General features: G+C 38.5%; 1 protein-coding gene across 1 annotated transcript in view; it reads right to left on the reverse strand.

Moving 5' to 3' along the window:
• The window catches only part of ANK2 (ankyrin 2), a gene marked incomplete at its 5' end in the record, with an annotated part of 189955 nt that overhangs the window by 113487 nt on the left and 48543 nt on the right, over positions 1 to 27925 (reverse strand). Inside the window, 7 exons of the mRNA XM_080621291.1 lie at positions 4408 to 4506; positions 5325 to 5423; positions 7540 to 7563; positions 8012 to 8197; positions 12279 to 12377; positions 25582 to 25680; positions 26945 to 27043. Of these exons, the coding sequence (XP_080477417.1) occupies positions 4408 to 4506; positions 5325 to 5423; positions 7540 to 7563; positions 8012 to 8197; positions 12279 to 12377; positions 25582 to 25680; positions 26945 to 27043 (705 nt within the window). The remainder of the gene's footprint in view (positions 1 to 4407; positions 4507 to 5324; positions 5424 to 7539; positions 7564 to 8011; positions 8198 to 12278; positions 12378 to 25581; positions 25681 to 26944; positions 27044 to 27925) is intronic.

Raw genomic sequence — 27925 nt, forward strand, 5'->3', positions numbered from 1 at the left:
CTACATTTTTAATAGTAAATATCTGCATTGTGATTAGGTATTTATAATATGACATTGCTTTAGAAACGGCAAGAACTGCAAATGAATTATTAGTGCTCTGTGCATGTGTGTAGACTCAGAGAAAATGTCACAGCAGCATTACTGCAGAAAAAAAAAATACTGTAAATGTAGCACAGCGCCAAGTGAGGATTAGGATCCTGCTACAATGGCTTTAAGGTAGGAAACTCACTGCTATGTGGAAATAGCAGAGTGCTGTGCCTGTTTTGTTAGGATGCATACATACAAAAGGAGACATGATTACAAATAAATCTCAGGAGGTTCCCAGTATGAGTGTTAAGGGGTGTCTTCAGCACATTCACCACAAAAAACCCAACCCCACCAACACCAAAACAACAAAAAAAAAAATCTGAGTTCCACCCCCCCCCAGACTCCTTCCTTTTCCCATTTGTATCATCCATCTCTATGACCAACCTTCCACTTCTTTCAGCTCCAGCTGAGCTGAAAGCTGAGCTCCTTTCTTTCCATGGCCCTTCTCCAACCCAACTGGCACAGCAGACTTTGTTCCCACCGTTACCACGTCTACTACCCTCTTCAGCTCCAGCTGCCACACTCCAGGCACACAGTATGTGTACTTTCTCCACACAATAAGCTTTCATTCCAAGACTAGATGCTATGTTTCATTCTAGGGATTTTTTTTTTACAACTGTAAATATTCTGGACAAGAACCTGCAAGAGGAGTCTAAAGAGAAGTCCCAGAGCAAGAAAAATTTCATTTCAATGTTTGTGAGAGTCAATAGAAAGAATACAAAACTTGTGACAACTTCAGCATCTGAGACAGGTGAACATGCTCCTCACCCCCTTCTAAGCGTGTTTGCATAGACCACAAAAGTGGAAATACCAGTAAGGTGGCAAAGGCCTGTGAATATACTATATTATTATAAAAGTAAAAAAGCATGCAAACCTGAAAAAGCCTCACATTCTTCTAGTTTTGTTGGGGTTTTTTTTTCCTATACAATTTATATAGGGAAATGATAAAAATACAGATATTACAAAAACTGCATTAAAAAAGAATACTCCTAAAACCCCTTAAATAGTAATATTTCAATGTCCTGCACACTCTTACTGTTAGTACTCCACTATAGAAATTATTTTTTTTTAATAGAAACATCTATATTTTGGCCATGCTAAAATTGCTCTGCCTTAAATGCTTAAAATAATTCTCCCTGTAATAATCCTTACAGTGGTTCTGGAAGGCTGTAAACGTTTTCCTCCTGTCAAAGTGAGAGTTGGTAATTGCCACATTACTCTTGACCACATCACATACATTTAATCATAAATTGAGCTTTCTACCATCTTTTGGAGATGTTGCTTTAAAGAACAAGTTCCTGATTCCTGACCACAGCCTGTAGCTAAATATAACTGGTGTAGATATGGAGTTTCTATTTTTGCTGTAGACACAATATAAAAGAGAAATGAAAACCCACATTTAAAAAGCTTATCTAGTAGTTAGTTGAGGAAAATTGTAAAACTTGCCAAAAAAAAGGAATTAAATACTATTTTTAAATAAATGTAGCAAGCGGATTTAGTAGCGAGTCTACATCTTCATACTCTACTGAGAAATGCAATAAAATTTCAGCAAATACATTATTAAATGTACAGAAAAAATAAAAATATGTAATTCCTGCAATAAGCAGGGCTTTCCTCTGACATGCAACATTAACTATGGAGCAGTAGGACACATGCGTAACTCCCTCCCTTTGAAGAGGGAGTAATTTTAAATTTTTTATCTTCTTTTTTTTTTTTTTTGACAACATGAGCTCCTGATGGATCATTCCAATGGAACACTTCCAAACATAGAAAGATTTCACAGATCAGTTCAGCAAAACTGAGGCTCATCTAAAATCTGTTGAAATAAGGTTTTGCATCTTAATTTATGCATCATCAGATGGCATGTGATAAAGCAAGTTAAAATTAAGCTGAATGAAAGCAATGAGTACTTTTTTAACCACAGAGCTTATTTTAATTTGGCAGGGAAAACAAGAATAAAAGCCCAAGCTATTCGGCAATGAAAGATCCTAGTAGTATATTTAATTCCACCCTTTTCTGTTTTTACTGGAAGAATGGAGGTGCTCCTCAGAAGAAATGAAAAAGCTACTATGGAAAGGCAAGCATGTTAGTACCGAGATGGAGGAGGCCTTTAACGTACAAAACACAAGTATGCATGGCATGCAACACCCACCTACCTCTTCCATACCCTACATACTCACGGCCATAGCAAAGCACACAAAGCATGCGGACAAAGCCAAAGGAAAGGAAAAAGACATTGAGACGGTATAAACAGCTGGCATGAAGACAAGATCACACCACAGAGATGCTGACGGCAAAACCAAAGCTCTGGAATCTTCCCCCCTGTCAAATACACGCAGACAATCACCACCATGTGCCTTTGAGCAGGAAGAAGGCAGAGGATGAAAGCAAGAGGAAGCTGCTGAGTCTGTTCAAACTGGGATATGTGTATGCTTTAGGATACTTTCACAGGTTTTCATTGCTATCTTTGTGCTGATAGTTTTTGAGCTAATGTAGCAGCTGATAAAGGGCAGGAAGCCAAGACAATGAGAAGACTCTAAAATTAGCACCATCCACCTATGCTGGGCAAAGTCCTGTTCTTCCAGTTTTACTCACAACTGCAAATCAGTCTTTGCAGGTAGGCAAAGTCCTGTTCTTCCAGTTTTACTCAACTGCAAATCAATCTTTGCAGGTAAGCACGGAAGGGAATACACCTTGACCTCTCAAAATCCAACATGTCCTTTATAATCACCTGTGCCAGCTTGTCTGAAGCAAGTATCTAAATACTGAACAGGAAATAGGTGAATTCAATACTCTCATTCCACAGGCCAAATGGGCCATTTCTGTATGACTGCTCTGCTTATGAGTATGTGGAATACCCTGACTGCACTGTTACTACCCTTTCAAGCCTCTTTACCATAAGCTTATAGGCAACTATTGCGGAAAATTTGACCAGGGGTGATTTGCTGCACACCTTCATGAGAAGCAGAACTTAGCATCATCTTTGCAGTTTAAAAGTGGCAGAACTTTGTAGTTCAAAATACAAAAAAAAAAAAAAAAATTAAAAGGCAAGAGAGACGTCATTTCATAAATAAGCAGAAATCAAAATCATAATCACATACAGAGTTCCACAATAATCACAACTCCTAGCTTATCAAGCAACAAATGGCTGGTGTAATTAATATCAAAGTGACTGCAGAGGTTGAATCAACCAGAAAGGTAGTTGACTGCAATATCCTCTACCTTTCTACTTCGTTAAACAAAACCTCTTGCACCCAGCTCTAAACTGTCTGTTCTAAAATACTTTCTATTACTTGGAGACACAAGTTTGCAGATCAGTAATTAAAGAACAGCAGCTTGCAAGAACAAGTCTTGTGTAGTTCAGTCCACATAACTGACTCCAAAACCCCATTTGAAATAATTAACCCTGTCCATATAAATTGATGGCTTTTTCTTTTGTCCTGGTTGATTGTGAAATCACCCATAAATAGAGAACACAGTATTGATGTGGCACTTCAACAGGACAGCTGGGAGAGTCACCTCATTCTCTGCAGTTAGTTAGAAGAGGTGAGTGGCTGCTGGCACAGAGCAGGTTACTTGTTCCCACTCTTCAATATTGACTCTTCAATAAAAAGTGGCAGCCCACTACAGCAGTTTTCATAAGGCATGCTATGACTGACACACATATTGAGGAGTCTGAGGGCTGAAAGGCTTAGCTGAGTGCAGTCCTTCCACTTCCCACTGCTGTGCAGCACACATGTTCTCGTGTCACCTGAAGCTCAATCCATCAACAGGCTTATTTCCTCAGAATGATCAGTTACATCATATTTTTTCTTCTATCTTGTAGGTACATTATACAGAGACTAAAAGAAATAGTATTTCTGTCTCCTGTTGTCACCAATGTCTGTCAATCCTTAGGCAGAAAGCAGTCTACACAAAACAAATAATCTGAAAACTAAAGGTAGGATTCCAAATTAAAAGAAAAAGAAAATCTTTCTAAATTATTTTTGGAGTCACAACTTATATTTTGTTCACGTTTCAAAAAGTGTACACTTGTGAGGATCAATGTTTAACATTTTTGGAGCTGTGTTAAGCTGAACTTTTGGGGTTTGAGTCATTTATAACAGCCACATCTAAAGTCTCACTTTCAGAACAGAGAACAAGACACAACCACTGAGGCTGAATTCCTAACAATGAATTGTCATGTTCCCAGTCTCTGGCTTAAAAAACAACAATGAAAAGAAAAGGAAAAAAACCCCAACCAAACAAAAAAACAAGCAAATAATCCCAATCCATTCCCAAAAAGGGACAACATCATATTCAGGGAATAGAAAGACTCACCCTGGTTTTGGCATCGATCTGCCCTCCACGATCCAACAAGAGTTTCACCATGTTTGTGTTTCCCCTTTTGGAAGCCACATGCAGTGGGGTGATTCCATTCTACACCATGAAAAGAACAAACAATGAGCATGCTGAATTTGAAGGCATATAATGGTGGTGAATTTGTGTTTGGATCACAGAAGATGAGACCATCACATTGTAGAGAATAAACAAAAATACGCTTGAGCATCAGAGCTAGGCATACACTATAGAAGCTAGAGTTAGTAATTCTTTCCTAAGCAAAAAATCTTTTATTTGCTTGGGTTTTTTTTAATAAACAAAGCAGCACATCTGCCAAAGCAGCGAACATCATGGTCCCAGAGTCAGACAAATAGACAAACATACATCAGAGTTCCAATGAGTCAATATTGACAAAACACTGATGCATTTAAATCATCGCAACATACACAGGGTACACAAACGCACGATTCCTACATGAAGGAACTTTCACAGTGTAATGCCAACAGCGGAAAGGATTAAGTCCTGTTTAGGGTGAAAGTCCTCACAAATGTTTGTATGTGAAAATATCATATTAAAGTAGTATAGTAAATACTTAATACTGAAAAAGCCAATAAATCCTTGTATATTTCTGGAGGACACCTAACTGACAGAAAAGCTGAAGTGGGTTGGCACATTCTGAGAATATCGGTTTTCTGGAGCTAGTCAAAGGAGCCTGCTTCCTTCAGCTGGGAATACTGGTTGCTACTCAACTCCCAAAGACCCTGGTGCATTGCACTGAGGCAACCTTTAAGAATTACTGGAAAAAAAAGACATCTTTTAACACAACAGAACTTCATTACTTTACTGCTCACTTACTCTTGACTCATATAGAGACACTCCCACTTTCATACTAAGAAGAGAAAGAAAGAACTCCATACCCTTGCTGTGAAATCAACTGCAGCTCCTCGGTTTAGCAGCAGCGTCGCCACATTGACATTTCCATAGTGCGCAGCTATGTGCAAAGGTGTAAAGCCACTCTACAAAGGGAAACAGCCCTCATTATAGAAATAATTTTATACAAGATAACTGGCTTCACTAGAACCAGATTTTAAAAGCTGCTGGTAAACAAACAGATAGTGCCAATTTTATCCAGTTCAGCTGTAATATAGCACAGTCTTTCAGGCAGAGAGTGCAGTTCTCACATGAGAGGTTATCAAAAGTGCTTCATTCCCCAAGTTAGTCTCCTGAATCAGTGGCCAATAAAGTAGTTTCTGTCACAGAAATTATATATGAGCCATTATTATTATATTAGGCATTATTATATATATTAGCCATTCTTAAAGAAAATAAAGGAAGTTTCCTTATTACAATCTGGAAGCAACATGGGTCTTTTGGGCTGCCTCTGCTTACTGGTTTTGGATAAATGACCCCAAAAGTTGTTGGGACTCTTATTTTGCTGCTCGTAGAATTAGAAACATTGAGAAGATATTTCCTTTTTTATATATATATTTTTTTAAAAAAGCAGTAGTTATTCAATACGTAAACCAAGAATTTGGTGTACATGGGAAACTACTTAGTATAAGCATATAAATAACAGTATAAGAATCATAATTATTTATACTTGTACACAATTTGGATCTCAAATGATCTGGAGAAACCTTGCCATCTTTACATCAATAAAAACACCATTTACTTACTGCCTCTTGATCACCAGAAGGTGAAACCTGCTCTGGCTACGAGATACGGAATTGCTTGACAACAGAAAAAATATTTTTTCAGAAACCAGGACACAGAGCAAGCTTTTAGTCTCATTAGTAATTCAAGTAGAAGGGACCTTGCTTTTGAGGTTTCCCTGAAGTCCTGTACACTGATTTGATCAGATCTTACTGTTAGAGACAGAAAAAGAAATACTTCCAGACTATACTGTATTTTCAACTAGGTTCATTTCTTTCAGCATACAATTCATCATTTTAAACTACTCATGGAATAAAGAAATGTAGGCACACGTTGCACTCCAAAATCTACTTTATTTCCAAAAGCTATGGCAGCTGGCCAACCATTTTACCCTAATTCCATTTACTTCCTTGTCAGCCCACAGGTGATCCTGGTCATTGTAGAGTCACACACTCACTAAATTCATAGTCTTCTTGAGGATATTGGGCACAAACTATGACACTATGTTTAGCTATAGATTGAATGTATATTGCATTAACAACTACCTACTTATGGACACGTCTGCCTGGTGACAAAGGCAAGGTACAGAGAAGGAACTTCCACGGTGGGTGAAGGAGAGGTGCCCCCTTCACATTTATTACCACAGTGAAGAACATGCCCTTGGACAGAGGCCAGAGAGAAGCTGTCAGCCTTTCAACTCGTATCACCCACTGCCTCATGGCACCTGCTCACATGGGTGGGTGCATTCAAAATTCATTCCCACATCTAACCAAGTTTCTCCATTATTTAAAAGTGGGTGTTTAAATAATGACCATGTTGTTGGAAAGAATTCTTTTTCCTAAACATGACAATAATCTTTAGTGGACTAATCCCATTTCTGGTCAATCAGACCTCTGATTTTTAGTAGAAGTGCTTGGAGAGTTGATATTTCCAGAATCTGTATGAGAAATGTAATATCATCTTTGACAGGTAAACTGTGATTATGTGCTATCACTTAAAGATTTTTCAAATCTTTATTGAAAATATCTTACTAAGAACAATGGTAAAAGCAAGCATATGCTCTGAACAAGTTTCTACCTTGGAGGATTTGATTATATTTATTATTGTAAAAGAAGGTAAATGAATATTACAATTATTCTGGCTGAGTCAGACAACTTAATGTAGTTATGCCAAGAGAATGCATTTTCATAATTACTGAAACAGAGCTAGAAAAGCATCTTTGTCCCCTCAGCTCCATTACTTGCTCCAGACTTCCTTGAACTCATGTGAATTCTCAAAAGTTTACTTCAGTAGTGACAGAAATAGAAGAAATGCTAAGACAAAGGATGAGTAAAAATAGGTTTGCTGAGCCACATACCTCTATGCATTTAAAAAGAGCCATATCTTCACTTTTAGTGCTAAATAATAAATATTGCTAGAGAGCAGAGAAGATAATTATAAGTAACAGAAAGAGTAATTAAAAATTTTGGATCTCGGTACCTCAGTTGTCCTATTCACCATCATCTGATGCAGCATGGTTTGGGAAAAAGAGGAACAATATTAAAGACTGGCTGCAAAATGAAGAACAATGTTGCTTTTTGAAATGACTTATGCTGTTAATTATGGGAAAAGCGATTCAAGCATGCATTAACTTTAAATACAACCTATGTTCCCTTGGGCAACAAACCAGTACCCTATTTAATAGGGAAGCAGAGTTTCTGCTTCCGTTCCAGTGTCTTCTGTTTTATGAGAAAGCTGGTTACCAAAGAAATGGAAGGAGTAACTAAAAAGCAGAAAAGTCAGTAGTTTGAAATTGCTGTATAGCTAAACACTGGTGATACTGGTCAAGCAACTTGTATTTCCCCACAGAAGAAACTACCTTTAACCATTAAGGTGAAGGCTGTCAAGTTTCTTGCCCATCGGCACTTAGCTGCGCGACTACCCTGTTACCACTAGGGCAGCACTCCGTTACCTTGGACTGCACATCAGCATTATGGTCATTCTGCAGCAAGAGCGCTGCTGACTTGGTGTCATCTTTCCTAGCAGCAATATGCAGAGCAGGTAATCTCACTTTCCCTTTGGTGTCATTTTCCAGGAGGATGGCCACTGCCTGGTTGTGTCCTTGTTGCAGTGCAACAGCAAGAGGAGTGAAACCATCCTGGTAGAGAAGGAAACAAGGTGTGCTCAGTAGGGTGAAGGACGTGCAACTTCAGTGATTTGCACAGCGCTGTTCACACACAAACATTTGGTAAGCACCTTACCAGCTGAATTCTTACCTCTGCACCACTGTCTCAAGTGAAACGACACTGGAGGCCCAATATTTTACGCCAGATAGAATTTCAAACATGTCAGAAGCACACTTTTCCACTTCAAAGTAGTCTTTTTTTTAATCAAGTGCAAACAAAGATTCATTCTACAGTACCCCTAATTACTTCCCATCTTAAAACAGGCCACAAAGTATATTTTTATCAATATTTTGGAAAGGATTAGTGAGCACTGAACAAAATAGGTGTGAAAAATATCCAGGGAACCTGTTTCCGAATATCTCACATCTCTGCAAAAGGATTGCTTTGGCTGCATTCCCTGCTGTTTCCCATTTTAAGTTATACATGGACTATGAGTCAAGAAAGCCAGGTCATGTTTAGAAATTCAGTCTAATTTGAAGCAGGAAAACATTAAATTATTTGTACTTTTTTTCAGAAAAACAAAATCAGAAAGATCTCTCTGCTTTTCAGTCATAGTTTTAGCTTGGTTTCAAAGTTATTTTCAAATTGTCTTGCTTCTCCACACATGCCCCAAATTGCTAATGTTTTAAAACATGTCACACAATCACAACTTGCTATTTCAGCTCAAGTACTGCTTTTGTACTTTTGTACCTTAGGAATAACTAAAGAGTTGATTATAGCCAGAAAGTGAGAAAACTGGTTTGGATACACTGTAAAAGGCATAGGAAGGAGACAGAATTCATTTGGAATAGGAAAATGAAAGATGATAAAATAATAAAGGACAAGTTAGGAAGGAATGAGAGGTAACATATGCTGAAAGAAACATCTGAAGAATTGTCAAAGCAATTTTTCCCTTTAGTTATCTAATAACATTCACTCCCTTTGGCGCAGAACTTTGTGTAGGTGCATTGCAACAGCAATACTACCATGGTTTCTTTCTGTAATAGCGATTAAATTCTGTACAGTGAATTAAAAAAGGGTGAACAGCTGATGAAACAGCTGAACTGTAAAGATAATTCTGAGATTGGGGCTACATTAGGTGTTGAAATGGCTTAATGCATTTGCCTTTAGCCTCTGGGAACATGAGAGCAAATCCTGGATTAGAGACCCTATGAAACTGAGCTCATCCTTACTCTCATTTTGTATATACACGCATGTAAGTGTGAAAGGAAATGAGATATATCCAAAGGCAGTGCAAGTTTCAAAGCTTCAAAGAGAAGATTATCCATTTGATTTGCAACACTTTATCTTCCACCCTTCTTAGACACAACTCTATCTGCATTCCTCTCCTATCACTTCTGGAAAGGATGACTGACCACAGCTCGGAGAAAGCATTTCATTTCCCCACCTCCCCACACTGAGGACAGCCAGACTTTGATGCTAAACAGAAGGTCCTTCTCCACGTATCTGGTTGGCATCCTTTTTTCAGGCTGACATCCCACCTTATTTAATGTATCATTTTCTCCATTCTGTTCAGGAGACTAACTGTGGGCAAGTGTGAAAGCGGATAGTGGGTCAAACCATCCTTCTGTAACATTCAAATCACTGAGACCATCATCTCAGCAAGACCTGAAACCAAAACTTATTGAGTTCAGTCATAAGGGAGTAGACAGCCACTACTTTTGAACCCACAAAAGTGAGAGCTGACCTTTCCGATGGCAGAAGACAGACTTGGACTCAGCTTCGGGGGGGGGGGCATTTGATATTTTTTCTCCCCTGTGCCTTTTTTAAAAACTATCAGACTATACTATGAGCTCCAGTGATGCCTGAATGTCTGCATTCAAGCAGAGGCCCCATTAATTATAACAATCTCGGTCCTGCCAACTAATGAATGAATTTGCAGTGCACCTGACCATCACAGCTAGTAAAAGGTGCTGGGAGAAAATCTGCAAGCAGGTGACCCCAGGCCTCAGCCATGCCAGGCTCCTGGAGAGCCCCAGTTCCACCTGGCTCCCTCACAAGCAGCGTGTTTCTGCCACGTTGCCTGGCAATCACACGGGATTTCATACTTCAGAAAGCTGACATGTAATGTGATCGCCATATATGGCATGCCATGAGAGGATTATTTTAGGAGCTGTCATCAAATGGTACAGTATCCATTGAAAGAAGAGACAGTATAGCAGCTGTTAACATTACTGATTCGGTTTAAAAGAAAGGAGAGTGAGCATAAATGGCCCATCATTTTAAAATCATGCATTTGTGAAGGCAATCCAGAATGGGCATGTTTATGTGCAGAATAGGGAAAAGTAATAAACGTGAGCAAAAGCTCTGGCAGCAGAGGAACTTTCCTATTACCACTTCATATGGCACATCCATATCCCTAGAACAAACAAAAGCCAACACGCTTTGCAGCACAGATCCTCCTCACTCGTCCCTTTGGCTTGGTATAAAAGAACATTTGGCAGAAAGAGAAGAGCAGGAGATAGAATGAGCACAGGCCTCATGACCTAGGAGTTTTTCCCATTGCCCTTAAATCACCTGATTCGCAGAAGGAAGTTCTTATGATTGAATTCGTCTTCAGATGGAGTCACGTCTCTTACTCTGGTGTCTACCTTGCTTGCACAGAAGTTACTGCAGCTTTACAGCACTGCAGTTAAGTCCAGAACCAAGCAATTAATACCATCCTTCTGCACATTTACACCCTGTGGTCCAGCAGTAGAAATAAAGTGCCCAAGGACAAAACAGCACTTTGCCTGCTGAGCTCATTGATGTAATCTTTGTTAGTCATTTGATTTCCAATTTATGCTAATCACCAAAAGTGACAAATATTCATAGGTTACACAAAGTCGCAGGCAAGCCTCAGAAGCAGAATAACTTGTCTGGGCAATTTCTCCTCACTTAGGGGAACAGGAGCAGGAGGTTAGACTAAGCGACTTCTTGGGGCCCCTTTCTACTGTGCAATGGTTCTGGGAACCTGGCACCACAGAGCCTCTACTCCACTCATCACTTTTGTACATGCACTTGCCTGTACATGTACATGCAGAATCAGAATTACCAGGTTGGAAGGGACCTTCAAGATCATCGAGTCCAACCCATGCCCTACACCTCGACTAAACCATGTCACCAAGTGCCACATCCAGTCTCTTTTTAAACACATCCAGGGATGGTGACTCCACCACCACCCTGGGCAGACCGTTCCAATATTTTATTATTCTTTCTGTGAAAAATGTGCACATCTCACTCTCTGTCTCTACGCAGAACACAACGCATATGAAATCTCATGACCTCATCTAAAAGGAAGCTTGTCAACAACTGACTGTTGATACTAATAATTTTTATATTTTACACTATACACAGGCACCCTTCTGGACACAGTCTTCATAATCCTAATTATGGCATCCAAATTATGTTCCACACACTTTGCAGCTTGCTGAGAAGGAAGCTGAAGCAAGCCTCCAAACTACCTTTCCCCAGAAGACCCCTTATTCAGCCAAGAGTGTGAGATACACTCTATAATATTCAATCTACTGATTTTTGCCCAGAATTTTTGCCTCTGTTGCTGAGGTGATGATACTTTTAGGTGCTTGAGTCTTCACGGGCTTTGTTGAAAACATAGATCTGTTCAAATGAAATGCTGTACCTCTCCACTTACACTGTGACTGATCTACTATTCACTCTATTCGTCTGACCACCCTGGCCTCCTGTAATTTCTACAGCCCTAGGGATCTCTCTTCAAAGCCTCAATAATTTTTCAGAAAAGTCCCCAGGAAGCAGATATGAGAAATGGGCACAAACTGAAGGTGAAAATCCTGGGCTTACTAAACTTAGTGGAAATTTTGCTGCCAAATGTATCAGGCTGGATTTCATCCCTTGGCTTTTCACCACTTCCAGAACCATTCACCCTAGTCATCTGTGCATGTAGAAAAAAAAGGATAAGATTCATAAATAAAGCTCATTTGAAATTAAAGTACAAAAGTTCTCAAAATACTCCATTTGAAAAATCTTCTGGCTTTAAGCAATCTGGATGCAAAGGCAAAGGAAAATAACAGTGTGCAAAAAAATAATACACTTCACCTCAGTAGCTGTGCTTTGGTTGGCTCCATTCTCCAGGAGATACTTCACCACTTCAATGTGGTTCTCTTGAGCTGCCATATATAAAGGAGTAAAGCCATTCTAGGAAGAACATACAAGGAAATATTATAATGAAGAAATAGAATCTACCAACAATAATGAACTCCAAATAAGTATAAAGCTAAAAATTCATTTGTTCTTTTTTTATCTGAAATGTTTTAAGCATGTAAGCAAAATAACTTTGTGGTTTTTAACTTAATATGATAATGTTTAACATCGCTTAAACCCACAAAAGTCTGTGTTTTCACACTAATTTTCTTTTGACACATATTTTAGGGAAGCAATGGACACACTAATTATTCATACAGCTATTCCTTGCTGATAATGCTCAGGGACTGTAAAGCTGTCAATAAAGTTTTATGAGAGCTGACAGGAAAGCAAGGGTTTCTTCCATTTGTTACATCAACTTAAGCAAAGACATGATCCCCCTGAAGACCATAAAGCCAACACCTCATGACAAGCTGAGCAGAGATGACAAAGGCTTAACATACTACATAAAATTTTGTAATACACAGAACATTGCAAATCGTCAAACATAAAGGAACTCAACCTTGCAAAATAACAACTGCCTTTCTGACAATACAGGAAGTTCATCTCTCATTAAATTATAAAAATGCACCAAAATGGCTGAGAGTCCTTAATCTGCTCTGGGTAATGCTCTGGTTAAAAAAACTCTTCTAAGTTAAACAAACTACAGGCAAAATCATTAGAAATACAAGTCCTTTCTTCCCATTAAAATACTTTAATGCAAACAATTTTAATTAATTAGCTACAAAATCCTTATGAAAGGAAGGCATGGAAGTGAGCTGTCTGCCTGATCAATAACTCTTCTGTGAGTTAAGACTGTTAAAAAGGCCCTCGAAAAGCCTTTAATATCCTGTAGATTACCATATAATGTAAAAGGGCACAATTAGCTATATTTCTGACAGCATTCTTCTGTTTTGGAATGACACTTTCAGCTAGAACCAGACTTTACACATGTTTTTTTATTATTTTTTATCTTGCATGCTGTGACAACAAATGATAAGCCCGTGTATTTACACAAGCAGTCAGAATTGATGCATAAACTGTGATAACCAAGAGCCTTGTTTCAGAGAAGCCAGTATTATTCTTTCTAGCAAACTTGCCGTGGAAACATTCCAATAATTTCCTAATGAAATGAAATATCATTTTTCAGTCACTATATAATACAGTTATACAGTAACTGTATTATGTCTTTACAACCCCCCTCTGCATTTACAAGTCTCAGAGATTGCTCAGGCAATAAATGTCATTTATGTTGTATATGTCATGTGATATATGTCACATATGTTACAGCAAGTCTTTCAATACTGCTTTGTATAATATTCTGGCACTTCTATCAACAACTTTGGGAGAGAATTAAAAAATAGCACCCAGAGAGCAGCCAGCAGCAATGCAATGCTAAAACCTTGACACTGAGATGTATTTTGAATGGCACTGCACAGAGGTCTGTCCATAGCAGGTATTATCCAATATTCTCAGTAATGACTCACAGGATGGAATAGAGTGCTCTTATAAGAGTTACAGACAGCATGAACAAGATGATCTACAAATACACCACCCAACAGGATCATAATTCGAAAGGTTCCCGTTATCCTGAAGAAAACAGCTGGAAAGGTACTTTGGTAAGGACAAATACAGGTTTCTCCACTGCTGCAGATAAAACAAACTATGCAAACATGAGTTAGAGGAGAATTCTGTAGATGAGAACCTGGAGGTCACAGAGGTCTACCAGAGGACCACTGGTCAATGAGCTCATTCTGCTGTAATAAAGACTATTGTTGCACTGGTGTAAAAATACATCTCCCTACAGAAGCTATTTTTCTCAAAGAAAAATCTCCAGGCGTAGAGACTGAGCTGGCAGTGGGAATTATGCACAAATTGGTTTCTTTTTGATTGTCTTTGTACAGAGTAGCAAAGGGAAAACTGCAGGTAACTGAGTTGTCTCAGTGTTTTGGTTTTAATTCCCACTCCAGAAAGAAACAAAATGGCAACCTATTAGGAATAACTAACCATTATGAGGTACTACCATGAGTAGTACCATTACTACCATGAGGTAGCAATTTTCAACCTATCTCATCAGTATTCTAATACTAAAGTCTAAGGTAGTTTATTAATTGGTAATATGTGCCATTTGTAAAACCCCCCTAGCTGATTATTACATGGCTGAATACAAGGATCACACCAACTAATCTAAATTGGGGGAATATGAGATTTTTCAAGCCCGAGTAAATCAACTTGCTTAAAAGCTTTGAAGAATCTTACTTTTCCCAATCAACTCAAATCCCTAATTCTGGAACAGGATCAGGGCAATAAATCCTGGATTAGGAGACATAAACAATACGTACATGACTTCATGACCATTGTGTGCTAAGTAGTACTAAATGCTTTTCCACACAGAGACCCAGCAGAGTGCCCATTATATCAAGGATATCCTCCTCACAAGCTATAATCATGCCTGAAACTACAGCAATCGGGGCAGGGAATTCTTGCACATAAACTTGGAGCCTTTTTTCTTTTTCTCTTCAAGCTTTATTTATAGTGTAAACCTACTGTGTATATATATATTTTTTTTTTTTAATCTGGTTTATTTTGGAAATTGTAACACCATTCCAAGGTCTATATGCAAAACTGCCTATACCAAAACACACTGGAAAAGTTTCTCCTGAATTTCTCCCCCTGGCGAGGTCAAGCCTGATTTTTCCTGCTGGCAGGGTCAAGTCCACTTTCTCCATGAGGATCTGGTTTCAGAGCTTCTAATTGCAGCGTTCCTGAACCCAACACGTCTGGCTTTTGGCCAGAAAATGCATATTTTAGGATTCTCAATATTAAGAGCCCTCCTTGGCAGGGCTTTGCCTGATGGAATGACCTGTTAGCCCTGCTGCAGCTCTTCTCATTTTTGCCCCAGATCCCAGGACTTCCATATGCCTCCTCCCATCCTGAATAGTTTCTATGATGTGCCTATCTGTCTGCATCCTACACAGCAATTTCTGTTTGGCCCAGACAGTCCTGCAGTTAAAGGTAAATGCTCACAACAAAAGCACATCCTTCTCTTGGTTTCGTTTACTCTTGTTAATCTAAAATCCCCTTCCTTCTTTCTCATCTTTTAGTTTCAAAGAGCTATACGCCAATACTTGGTCTCTCTGTTCTGCTTCTAGAGATATTCCAAAGCTCAAGACCCTAGATCTCTGCAAACTGAAGAAAACATATTTCCCTTAGACTTCTGTTTCGATACCCCAAAGCAGCTTCTACTGAATCCACAACATTCTGGTTAATGGTTCTCCATGGACATATTGCACAGGAGACTGACCTCTCCCCTTAGCACATGGAATGGGATACAGAAGGTTTACTGGTCCAGGAGTGGGGAGTCTTTATTTCAATATATTTTCCTTCAGCTTCTGATCCCAATCTGCACAAACGCAGTCCAAAATTGAAGTCAAAATACTAACTGTGGCATACAAATGTGACCTGGAAAAGGCGAAATACATTTTTCCTGAAAGCCCAGCTGTGTAATTATGGTACATCTGTATGTTTATGCTTTGTGTGTCATCTGAAAAATAGAAATTAATGCTGTAATGATATATAACATTCATTTTCAAACAATAATTCCATCAGAGTATTTGTAGCGAGGACAGAGTACTCAGATTTTATTATCCTTACAAATGTATAATGCAAAATGTTTACTGCTATCATATAAAGTTATAATGAGAAATTAACACTAAACAAATAGAGTATCTTTCACACTCCATTCTTTCTACTACATTCACTGACTTACTTGCTAATTTGAGAAAATTAGTAGCTCTCAATGATTCTTCAAGTTATTGATGCAAATTGGCAAGTCTACATATGACTCAGAATTTGTATAATTAAATTTTGCCGAAGCTCTAATGAAAAACACAGTCTGAAGAAACAGAGGGATTATTAGAGCATTTATAAAATCATCCAAACAGTTGTATGGCTTGGTTGAGCTTTCTTGCATGGCAGGCTTTCAAGGAAAGCCTCTTTGCATGGCAGTACCCAATGATCAGAAACATACGTCTTCCAAACTGATCAGTAGAGCCAGTGTGTTTGAGTGACAAGCTTGTCCATGAAGATCTTAGTGCCTTAGTGTCTATATACTTACAATATCTATGTGCCATATATCCACATATATCTCTTCATATTCATACTGATAAGGAAAAGAGAGAAAATTGTGATACATTATCTCTTCCCTCAGGTGGCCTCATTGAAGATGAGAGTTCACAACACATCCTGTGATTAAATAGGTCATGTAAACCCAGATGCTGTATTAGAAGATCACTGAGGTTACCAGGGAAGATGAGACAACCAACATCTAACACAATTGTTTATATATAGCAAATGCTCGTTTCTACTCACTCTTTGAGATGTCAGAGGGTCAACACAATCATACTGCCTGATCCAGATCTCTTCTGCCTCTCTATCTCACTGTACGGGTTTTTGTTTGGTGTTTTGGTTGCCTTCTCCCCCCAGTTTTGTTTCACATCAAGGAAATTAAAAGGTTATTTGCTCAATGTCACAAATAAAAGCCAAATTAGTTAGGATTTTTTTGCTACCCCACTTCTCAAGTGACATTCAGAGAAGATCATGCACAGAAAATACTGCCCATAAAACAGCTCAGTTTCCTTTGGGTCACTTTAGAGTTTCAGTCACAGGACCTGGCACTTAACATAAACTATGAGAATCCTCTGTGTAATTGCTCTGCTTTCCTCCCTATGCCTCCTTCTCTTCCTGCTCCTTAGAATATAAGCCAGTCCCAAAAAATAACTGATATTGGCACAAAGGATGGGACAAGAGTGAAACAAGCTTAAACAGCTAAGATTATAAAATTTTCCCATTTATGGTTATGCATTACTATACCATTTTATTCCATAAAATCATAAGAATTTCTGGGTCCTTTAAGTTCAATAACCATTTCAGTATTTTTTTCTATTATTTAGAATATTCCTTAACTTCCACAAGAATGGCAAGTTCCTGATTTAAATTTTTATGCAGTGATATGCAACTCATCTCCCTTTTTTCCCCATTTTTCCACAGATATTGGCCTAAACTAGTGATATCTACATCTCACCTTAACAGTTAAAAGAAAGTAACTCTACCTTCACTCACTGTTTCCCTTAATCTCAGTCTCCAGTAATCTCCACTCTAGCAAAGGCTATTCTGTCTCAAACAGGAGAACTTTATGCAGGGAAGGAAAAGGATGGAGGCAACAGACACAAGCTGAACACAGTAGGGACTCTCTGAACATCAGGAACACTTCTTCACTGTGAGGGTGACTGAGCACTGTCACAGGTCACCCAGAGAGGTTGTGGAGTCTCCATCACTGGAGATGTTCAGAAGCCATGTGGACATGGCCTTGGGCAGCCTGCTGTGGGTGAGCAGGGTGGGCTGGACAAGATGAACTCCAGAGTTCTCTTCTAACCTCAACCATTCTGTCACTGAAGAAAAAATCCTCTAATGATCCAAGGAATTAATACCAATATATGAAATACAAGAGTTATAAATAAATGCAACACTGCAAGCTAAATTAAGAACACACATCTTGATAGAATCATCAATAGCACAATTCTGGGAACTTTGTTGTGCATTATGCTCAGAGCATTATTTTCAGCCAGTCTAAAAATAAACTCTCCATAACAAGATTGTATCTTAGCAGGAGAGATTCTCTGCCTAAAAGGGTGAATTAAGGATAGATCAAGGTACCTACTTTAACTTTTAAAAGTTGCCTTTTTTGCTTGTTTGCTAGCTTACATCAAAATCCATAATTTTTTTTAATATATATTTAAATATATATATACACACACATCCCTATATATAATCTGTAACTTCACCAATTACATTTGTCTTTCTGTTCCCTTAAAATACATCATTTTCCATAAACCAAACATATAACCCATATTCTTTTTCAAGAGAAAAAAAAACTCAGGAATATTAGGACTATTATATTTATATTTATATTCAAGCAAATATATGCAATAGTTGAATCTGTGAAGATATGCTCAAGGGAAATTCATGGCATGTAATCCTAAGTTGCCAAATTTAAGGCACCTGAGGAGTCTCATTTTGCTATACAATCAAAGGCAAGTGGGCTACTCCACAGAGAGACTGAGAATATTCAAATCATGAGCTGACAACTTAAGCAGCATGAAATTGGGAATGCAAAGGTGGAGGGAATGAACTACCCTTTGTCACGTCTATAACTTAGGATGATTAGAAGTAACATCTTTACTATCAGAACTGGAAAAAAAAATTGACTGCACTGTTGTGATGCTGACAGCACCCCCATGGAGGGAATTTTTGTTCTGTCCTATATTCACGTTATGAGAGAGAAAGATTCAGTGAAACCACCTTGTGGGTACATCAACAACCAGCTAAATTAAATACTGTAGACTTCTGGTATTGATGAAAGCACTTTATGTCTTCTGACCAGATTCTTCCCTCTGTGTTTCAAAAGGAGCAGCACATTTTCCTGGGGTATCATTTGCTTTTATAAGAAAGCTAGAAAGTGCTAGTAAAAAGGATGACACACAAATCAGATGGATGCATTTGTGAGCACAGAATTATACAATGTAAAGTGGCACAGCTGTAAGGGCACAAGACAGCTACTAGATTTTCATCTACTGTGAAATTATTCAACAAGTGCTATTTAGGTGACAATCCTTACGTTCATTACCCATAGCAGACGCTGAGGCCTGCAGGGCCCCATAGTCTGTAAAGATTAAAGCTGAGAAAAGCATTTAGGAAAAAGGCTGGAATTACTGGATTTTGGGAGGCTGGTAAATCTACTTTACTAGCTTCATCAGGGCAGAGTCTTGGCTCTGCCTTCCAAACACGGTACAGTGAAAGAGTACTGAAAACAACCACTAATCTTATGTATATGACTGAGGGCTGGAAGGAAGACAATACTGCACTAAAATCATAAATAAAATGTTTCTATTTACTTGGTTGTTACTAAGTTATGTCTACACTCTCAGAAATATATGCACATACCAATTCCACTGCCTGATTCTCATCATCAAAGACTGCATTATTAGGGTAGGGGTGCAATGTGGCATGGTGGTATGGTGAGCTTTCATGCTTCCAGCTAGTAGGTTGCCTTACTGCAGACTCCTAAAGTTTATGCCATGTATCACATTATTAGCTAAATCCCTACTATTCATTTAAATTAAAATATTTTAACCTGGACCATTTGTCCTCTATAGCCCTTTAACAGAGACTGTAAGTTAATAGAATAGACTAAGATGTATATTGTAAATATTCACTTTAGTTTTAGTCTTTGCTGGTTGAGAACCTGAGTTTTTGAGAGAAAGCTAACCAGTCCCACATCTCCAGATCACCATGCTGCTTCTTCTGCAGGTGACATCAGAACCTGAGCATCATCCTCATCAGGTTGTTTTTCCTTTAGCTATATGAATCACTTGGGGAAATGGGAAAGCCCCACGTAAATGCTCCAATACTAGCAATCAGTATCGTGTTTACATTCTGTTACCCTGTAATTCTATGTCAACCTGTAAGCACTGCTTTAATGTTACATGCACAGGCATCTGGCTCAACTCTACTTTCAGGGTTCCCTGAGATCACACTTCAAGATCAGGAAGAAGGTTGTTTATTACTAACTGATAATCACTGTAAGAGACAGGCAGCTGAGACTTTGACTAGTTTAAGGCAGGATGAATAAATATCTCTATTCTTTCATTGTTCTTAATGTATTACTTTTGTTTACGTCTCTCAAAATCCACATAATCCTCCAGAAGGCATTTCTTCCAGTTAAGAGGTAATGGGCCTGATCCTTTATTACATTACCAGTAATGAACTGCAGCTAAACGACTCCTCTTGATAAACAGCATCTAAAAATCTGTTTCTCTAAACATATATAAAAGCAGAAAGCCCAGTTGGTGGAATTAAAACCTTCTGCCATAATGGAGCAGAAAACACTCTGCAAATTATGCTCCATTCTGAAGGTAAGATTATCTTCCCAAACAGCACGGAGAACAATTTCTGCTAAAGCAAATCCAAGGGCATCCTGAGAGAGACAAGCTGAGAATCACCTAAATCCTCCCTTTGCTTTTGTGGTAACACTGAATATGGACATTCAACAAGCTCTTATCACTCCTTTTTGGGAAAGCATATTAAGGCTGGAAATTTTGTGCTATTCTAAGGATTGCTTCAATCTCATGGAGAGTCTGGATAAGAATATTCAAAAAGTCATGACAGCATCTTCTCTGTGTTGAAATAGGAAGTGGTAACCCTAAAGGGGTAAATTGAAACAAAAATATTTCTTGGCTAATGTGTTTGCAATGAGCTTAGAGCAGGGTATTGAGGAAAGGAAACCAGAGGGCTTTTAAATGACAAGATCAGCTTGGGGGAGGACTGATTTATCTAATCCTTACTTTCTGTATCTGGGTCACTTTAAATAATCTGATGATTAAAATGTAGCTCCTCCTTTTGTGAGGTCCCCTAAATGAAGCAGCACTTCAAGCACAGCCTTAGCAGCTGACAGGGAACACATGCCATTCTAAACTCAGCGGCAAAAATTTTAAAAGTGAAGGGAATTATTTCCTTCTTAGTGACTCCAGGAAATGATAGATCTCTTACAGTTACTGGAGTGAACTATATTTTCTCATTTTATCTTTTACTTTTCAGCTCTTTGCACCTCAGTCACTTGACGCTTGTCAAATCCCCTCATCCCAGGAGGTGCAACTCTTTGCATGAGGCTAACTTTCTTTGACCTTGTTTAGAGGAGAGGAGGGTCAGGATGGATCCATTCCATAACGGATGCATGGTCACAACAGATCAGCATCGTTGCCACAGGAACTCAGTTGTTGAGACTATTGCAGTCAGGGTATTGTCACATTTGGCAGGCTAATACTCCAGTTATCAGACATCTCTGATGTCTATACACGGGTCAGATGATAATCTGACTTCAACAGAAAGTAACAGGGATAAATGATAATTTATCAAAGGGAAAGGCTGGACTGACTAAACCTTGTGCTATTTCTTCCACCTGAGAAAAAAAAATCAAGACTTGGCACAAAGAACACCTAATATGCCACAGAAGTAGACACCCACTGTGAGAAAGATTACAAAAAAGCATTACTATTAAAATACACAAGCAACAACTAAGAATAGGTTTTGGGTAAAGAAGCGATCCAGCTGTGAAAGGAGGACATCACTGGACTCTGAATGTGAAGTACCTACAGGATCACCCACAGAAGTGATTATGCATTGCAAAAGATCACATGATTCCATGGGATGACCTTGTTCTGCTCTGCAAATAAATGTAATCAAAGCTCAGAGGAATAGGCTGGACCAACCCCAGTAGATCTGTTATTCATTTCATATTACAGTTTGTACCATTCTGTCCCCAGACAAAATGTTGTTTTACCAGTGAGTGCAGCCTGGTCACGTTCTATACATGACCAAAAAATCAAGGTAAAATCTAGAAGAGAAATTGCAGATTTTTTTTTTTTTTTTTTACTTGATAACCCAGATCTAGTTCTTCTTACTGAGCTAGGAGCAGAGTCAACCAAGTAAAACCTTTAGAGATACTCATATATTTTCTTCAGCACTACTTGTAGCAAAAGGCACTTCTAATTGAGCCAATTGAACACTTGTCAAGTCCTAGGTGAAATTCTATGCTGAAAAGGGACCAGCAGCTTCTAGATCTCTGCCCGTTTCTGGTGTGCCCTCATTTAAGCATTTGCTTGCAACACGCTTCAGGGAAGATATCAGCTCTCAAATTACATGCATGCAGGTGAAAGTGGAGTAATTCAATTAGTAATCACTCTGCAATTAGGTTTTGTATCAAAATAGAAACTACTTTTCTAAAAATAGCAGCAATGACATATCAGTTCCAGAGGAACAGACTTTCTAAAAGAGGAAAATGGACAAAGTAACAGCTCTGAAGGCCAGCATGAAACTGAAGGGGAAAGCAAAGTAATCTAATAGAAAAACAAAATCCATAAACTCAAAGGCCCAAATGCTTAACAGCCCCAAATAGCACAGATGGGGTTTGTAATCTCAGTGGTTACCATGTTTTTAATAGCATTTTCTGAGATAATTCTGTTATTTTGTCATTGCAAGGAACTACAGTGTGATGTTTCAGATGTCACTGCTGGTAACTTTTGATAAAGGCCAGAGTTTATGCAATTTAATGAAGAGAAGGAAAGGAAAAAGAATAAATTTCTTTTATCTATCAGTTTATCGTCAGTGAAGAAATTTTGTCACTATGACAAATTGTCATCACTGGAAGTGAGAATGACCTTGAAAGATACCAAGTTCTCTAAAGAGGAAGTTATGGAGCAACCTGAGTAACTTCACTGGCATTAAATCACTAGCAACAAATAGCATTTAGCAGGAGCCTAAAAAAAATTATGTGTGAAATAACAGAGATACTAAGGACAGAATGTAATATACCCTTAATACCAACAACTGTTCCTGAAAGATTTCAGAGTGACAGTACAGCATCTATTTTAAAAAGTGTAATTGAGAAAAAAATGTAAGGAGGAGAGCATTTCAGCCTAGTTTCTCACTTTTTAATTCAATTTTTCCTTTAAATTCATATTTTTGTTCATTTCTGACTTTACTAAGTAAGCTCTTTCCTGATATGACTTTTTCTCTCCACCTTCTCACCAATTACATACTTTCTCACAAAAAAAACCCTCAGTATTTGAGTATTCAAGCATATTCTGCTCAGTCATTCTCTCTTCCTATTTCTATATAACTTCCTAATTTTCTTTTTTGACAAGCTCTAGTTAGGCATGCTTGAATCTTTCTGGATCTTTTATCATAAATCAAATTCTCTTTTTTATTAATTTTGAAGTTTGTTTTCCTTCTCTTTATTTTTCTAACATTTATTTTCTATGATGATATATGTGTTTCTTGAGTATATTGATGCTATCTTGAGTAGGAAGGCAGCATTCATTATCCTCATTCCATTCATGAAGCATAAAGAAATTACTTTTTTATTTTATTTTCCAAGGAAAGCGGCTGGCAAATCAGAATTAGAACCAAAATCTTAGGAATCTGCTCAGAGCCCTAACTAAAAAATTACATCCTTTCCACCCATCATATAAACAACGTATGTTCATTCATATCCAAATTCCTAGTTACATGGGAACACGTGTGCGAGTGCTAACAGACATACTTTTTAAAGTGCTGAACACTCTGAATAAAAACTACCTAAGTACATTTAATATTTGCCAAAAAGAAGACAGACCTAGGTCCATACGACAGAGCGGTCCCTACCAGGGACAACTTCCACTTCCAAACAGCAAAAAACCCCTCCAGGTCCCAGTTTCTCAGGCCTGGGCAAGCAAAATGTGGTGCCAACCAGACTTATGACAGACTCTGACAAATCAAAACCTTTTACCAACTTCTCTATGTTCCTAATGCTCAGGGAATGTGCTACAGAAGAGGACTGAGAAAAGCATCTCACACAGGCCCAGCTATCCCTCCTGAAACTCTCCGCAACCAAGGCAGCTCCTAGCTGCACTGTTAAATCCGATCACTCTATTCTTGTTCTGCTCATGTATCTGGGGAGATTAAGCTAAGGGCCATTATCTTGCCTACAGACACGAAGTGCTAGGAGAACATAATTTTGAAATTAATTGACCCCTGAAAAGTGACTTGTTTTCCTCCTTGTCTTAGTTTACACCATTACTACAGAAACGGTATCTGTAGTCATTGAATGATGCACTAGAACTCGGTTAGAACACTGTTAGCTCCATGATTTACTTGGAGATATGTCACAAGCTGACTAGATGCTTCAGAAAGATGCAGGTTCTTTATCACATATAGTCCTCATCTATATCATATGTTCAGTTCCTCATAGCTACAGTTGCCATTGTTAAGGTAGCATTTACAAACATTGACCTAATTATTCCTTTGATAAATTATTCCTAATCCTAAACAGAGGAAATAATACATCTCAAATACGTGTTAGGATAACGTGGTCAGTTATTCCATGGTGCTAATAGTGTGTCTGTTTGATAGGGCAGAGGAGACAGAGACAGTTAGCTTGAAAAACTGACATTTGTGGCCCAGAGGAGGCCACAAAGATGCTCCAGGGGCTGGAGTGCCTCTCCTATGAAGACAGGCTGAGACAGTTGGTCTTGTTCAGCCTGGAGAGGAGAAGGCTCCTGGGAGGCCTTGTAACAGTTTTCCAGTGCCTAAAGGGGCTACAAGAAAGGTGGAAAGGGACTTTTTATAAGAGAGCAAGTAGTGACAGAACAAGAGCAAATGGCTTTAAACTGACAGAGGAGAGATGCAGATTAGGTATTAGGAGGAAGTTCTTCCCTGTGAGGGTGGTGAGGCCCTGGCACAGGTTGCCCAGAGAAGCTGTGCCTGCCCCATCCCTGGCAGTGTTCAAGGCCAGGTTGGATGGGGCTTGGAGCAATATGATCTAGTGGAAGGTGTCCCTGCCCATCGCAGGGGGTTGGAACTGGATGAGCTTTAAGGTCTCTTCCAACACAAACCAGTCTGGGATTCTATGAAAACAAACCATCATCTAGCTAGTCGGCATTATGTTGTTCACTGCAACTCCAGCACATGTCCTTTCTAGCTCTGAAACCACAGCAGGCAGGCAGCTGCCACTGCAGCCTCCCTGAAACCAGGGACAAGAGAACTGGTCATCAGTCAGCCCCTGCAACACCACTCTCTCTGGTACATTTGGGAAGAGCAGACAAGATTCCTATCAGTGGAAATAACAGGGCTGTCTTTACAATTGGTTTGCCTGCCAGGACAAGGTGAAATTCCTCAATTCAAAAGTATGTTCCAAACTTTAAAATTCTTTCTGATCACTTAAAGAAAGAATTTAGAATCCTGGTGTAAGCTCTCTGCAATTTTTTAGCCAACAAATTACCATGAAAAGCAACTGTATCAATCAAGTCTTCGACAAACTGTCTTCTTTATTGGTATAATGCAGTATTTTTACAATTTGAAATATTTTAGAAATTCCTAGTGTGCTTTAATAAATTGTCTCAGAAATATTTCCATCAACAACAATGCAAGTTTCTGTATCAATGGTTTATAGTTACTTCAATTTGTTACTTACTTCTATTCTACTCACCAGTGAATGCTTCATAAGCATAAATTTGATTGATTTGTCAGGCTTGGACCTTTGGAATCACTGACTAACATCTCAGATCTATCTTATAAAATCTCACCAAGTAACATTTAGAAGAGAGAAGAGGAAATGGCATCATACCTGAGACTGTGCATTAATATTGGCTCCTTCCTTAACCAGAACCTTGACAACTTCAGCTTGGCCTGCTAAGGATGCAATGTGCAGGGCTGTATTCCCTTTCTGTTATAGGGAGGGAAAAAATAAAAGACATGACCCCTTCTTCAGGAGTTATTTCAACCAGCAGTTCTTTATAACATTCATTTTTTCAGCATGATTTTACCTTACAGTTCCATGATATTCCATAAACATTACAAGGATAGGACTGGGAGTTGCAGCCATGAAGATTTCTTGAATGGCTGTGAAACAACAACATCCTAGCATAACTTTTCAGGGAAATTATGGAATGGGACTGGGGCATAGGACAAACTTCTAGGTAAAGTTTAGTTCAGGCTAGCAGGTTTTTTTTTCATTCAGGTCCAGAGATCATGCCTTGCAGAAGGCAGCTGAAATCTGAAAGTCCCAAAATACAAACTGTGAAACACAAATAAAGTGAGATTTCCCAGTATAAGACCCAAAAGGAATATCTGACTTTTAAGTAACAGAAAAAAGCCTCTTAAATGCAGAAGATAAATCTTTTTTAATTTTCTCTAATAGGCTTAAAAATGAAAATGCATCTTTTTCAAATGTTTTAAGAGATACACTGCACAATAAAAATAATCTCTCACAAAACAGTAGCAGACCACTGCTTTTCTAAGAACCTTGTATTTTTTCCAGGCCAATCTCTCATCCTGGAAGCACTATTTAATTGGCTTCATGAAAGAATCAAGGTTCTTAAAACCAGACCACACCCCAAAAGACCTATCTAGAACCTGATGGTTCTACCAACAGCTTCTCTGAGGGGGGTGCTTAAGGATGTTTTTGGAGGAGGGAACTTCTGTTTTTCCATCAATGCTGAAGATCACAAGTTCAGCAAGAAGCCCTCTGAGCTAGGGACCAAGCGTTAACCTTGACGGAGATGCTGTGCATCAGAAATCATAAAAAAAAAAAAGTATTAGAGAGCACCACAGGGGCACAGTGGTGGTAACTAAATACAAAGGCTGAGCACAGCCACCCAACCAACACTAGGAGTCCAACTTTCACAGATTTTAAAACATCTAATATTTTGAGTTATATTCACTCCCTCTCTAATGGAGACCTACCATAGGAAATAATGAAAAATATGGCATTAGTAAAAATTTTAATGCTTCCCCTGTAAAACGATAGTACACATAATAATCTTTGCCTCTTCATTTACTACCCATGAGCTTCAGCAAAGAACATAGACTCACAGGCCACAATAGAAATCGCAGTTTAAATATCAGTGAGGTGTTTTTTTTAAAAGAATTTCTCCCACGTATTTGACTTTTCCTTCTTGTGAATAAACTTACAGGCAGACAGGAATTACCTTGGTGGCAGAATCCACAGCTGACCCTCTTTCCAGTAATTCTTGTACCAGTCCCACATGGCCTTCTTTAGCTGCCAGGTGCAGAGCATTGAGTCCATTCTGTAAGCACAAGGGTCATATCCATTATAAATATCAGTTCTGAAGATACACATTCCTACCTTACCCTGGTATAAGAAGAAGATTAGTAGCTGGATTACTATTACATCTCTTAGCTGACTGTCTACATAAGTCAGATATTTCAGACTCAGTTATTTAAGCCAAGGCACAGTGTAGCAAAACTCTCCAATGACATTTTTTTCATAGCAACAAAGACATCAAAAAACCACATTTTGCTAGTATCCATAGGGGATTCCTTCCTTTTGGATAATTTACATTACCCCACACTACTAGCTTGGGTATCTCATTATTTCAAAATTTGAGTGTGTATCTGCCTTCTCTTTACTGTAACCCTACCTAGCTCCACTGAGGTATTACCAACACAGAGAAATCACAAGACTTAGCCAAATTTACACATAATGTATCTATTAAATCAGGATTATTCCAGGCTAAGGTAGCTGTCTTGAACTCTGGATTCTCCTCCTCTCCTCTGGGATAACTGGTATCAAACAGCAAACCAAAAGCACAAGTAGACCAAAATGGTTGCTGGTTAGACATGGCTTGCAAATAGTATTGATCCTTGACTTACTACCTCAGCTGGTTTCTGATGAGCAAGTCTTCACTAAACTTTGAGGTTACAGTATCTCATTCAAACAGGAAAAGAAAATTAAAAAAGAGCTATGGTTTTCAAAAAAAGCAGACAAAGAAAGTTAGCATCTAAAACCCTTTCACATTAAGTAGAATTAGGATACTTTATCTCTTACAAATTCCAGCCATGTAAACCATACCTAGTAACCCTAGGTATACCCTTCCTAGTATCCCAATTCCACTCAAGGGAAAAAAAAAACCGACAGTCTGCTGTAGCTGCATTGCCAACCTATTTTT

Source organism: Psittacula echo (assembly GCF_963264785.1).
Source record: "Psittacula echo genome assembly, chromosome: 1".
Classification (NCBI taxonomy): Eukaryota; Metazoa; Chordata; class Aves; order Psittaciformes; family Psittacidae; genus Psittacula; species Psittacula echo.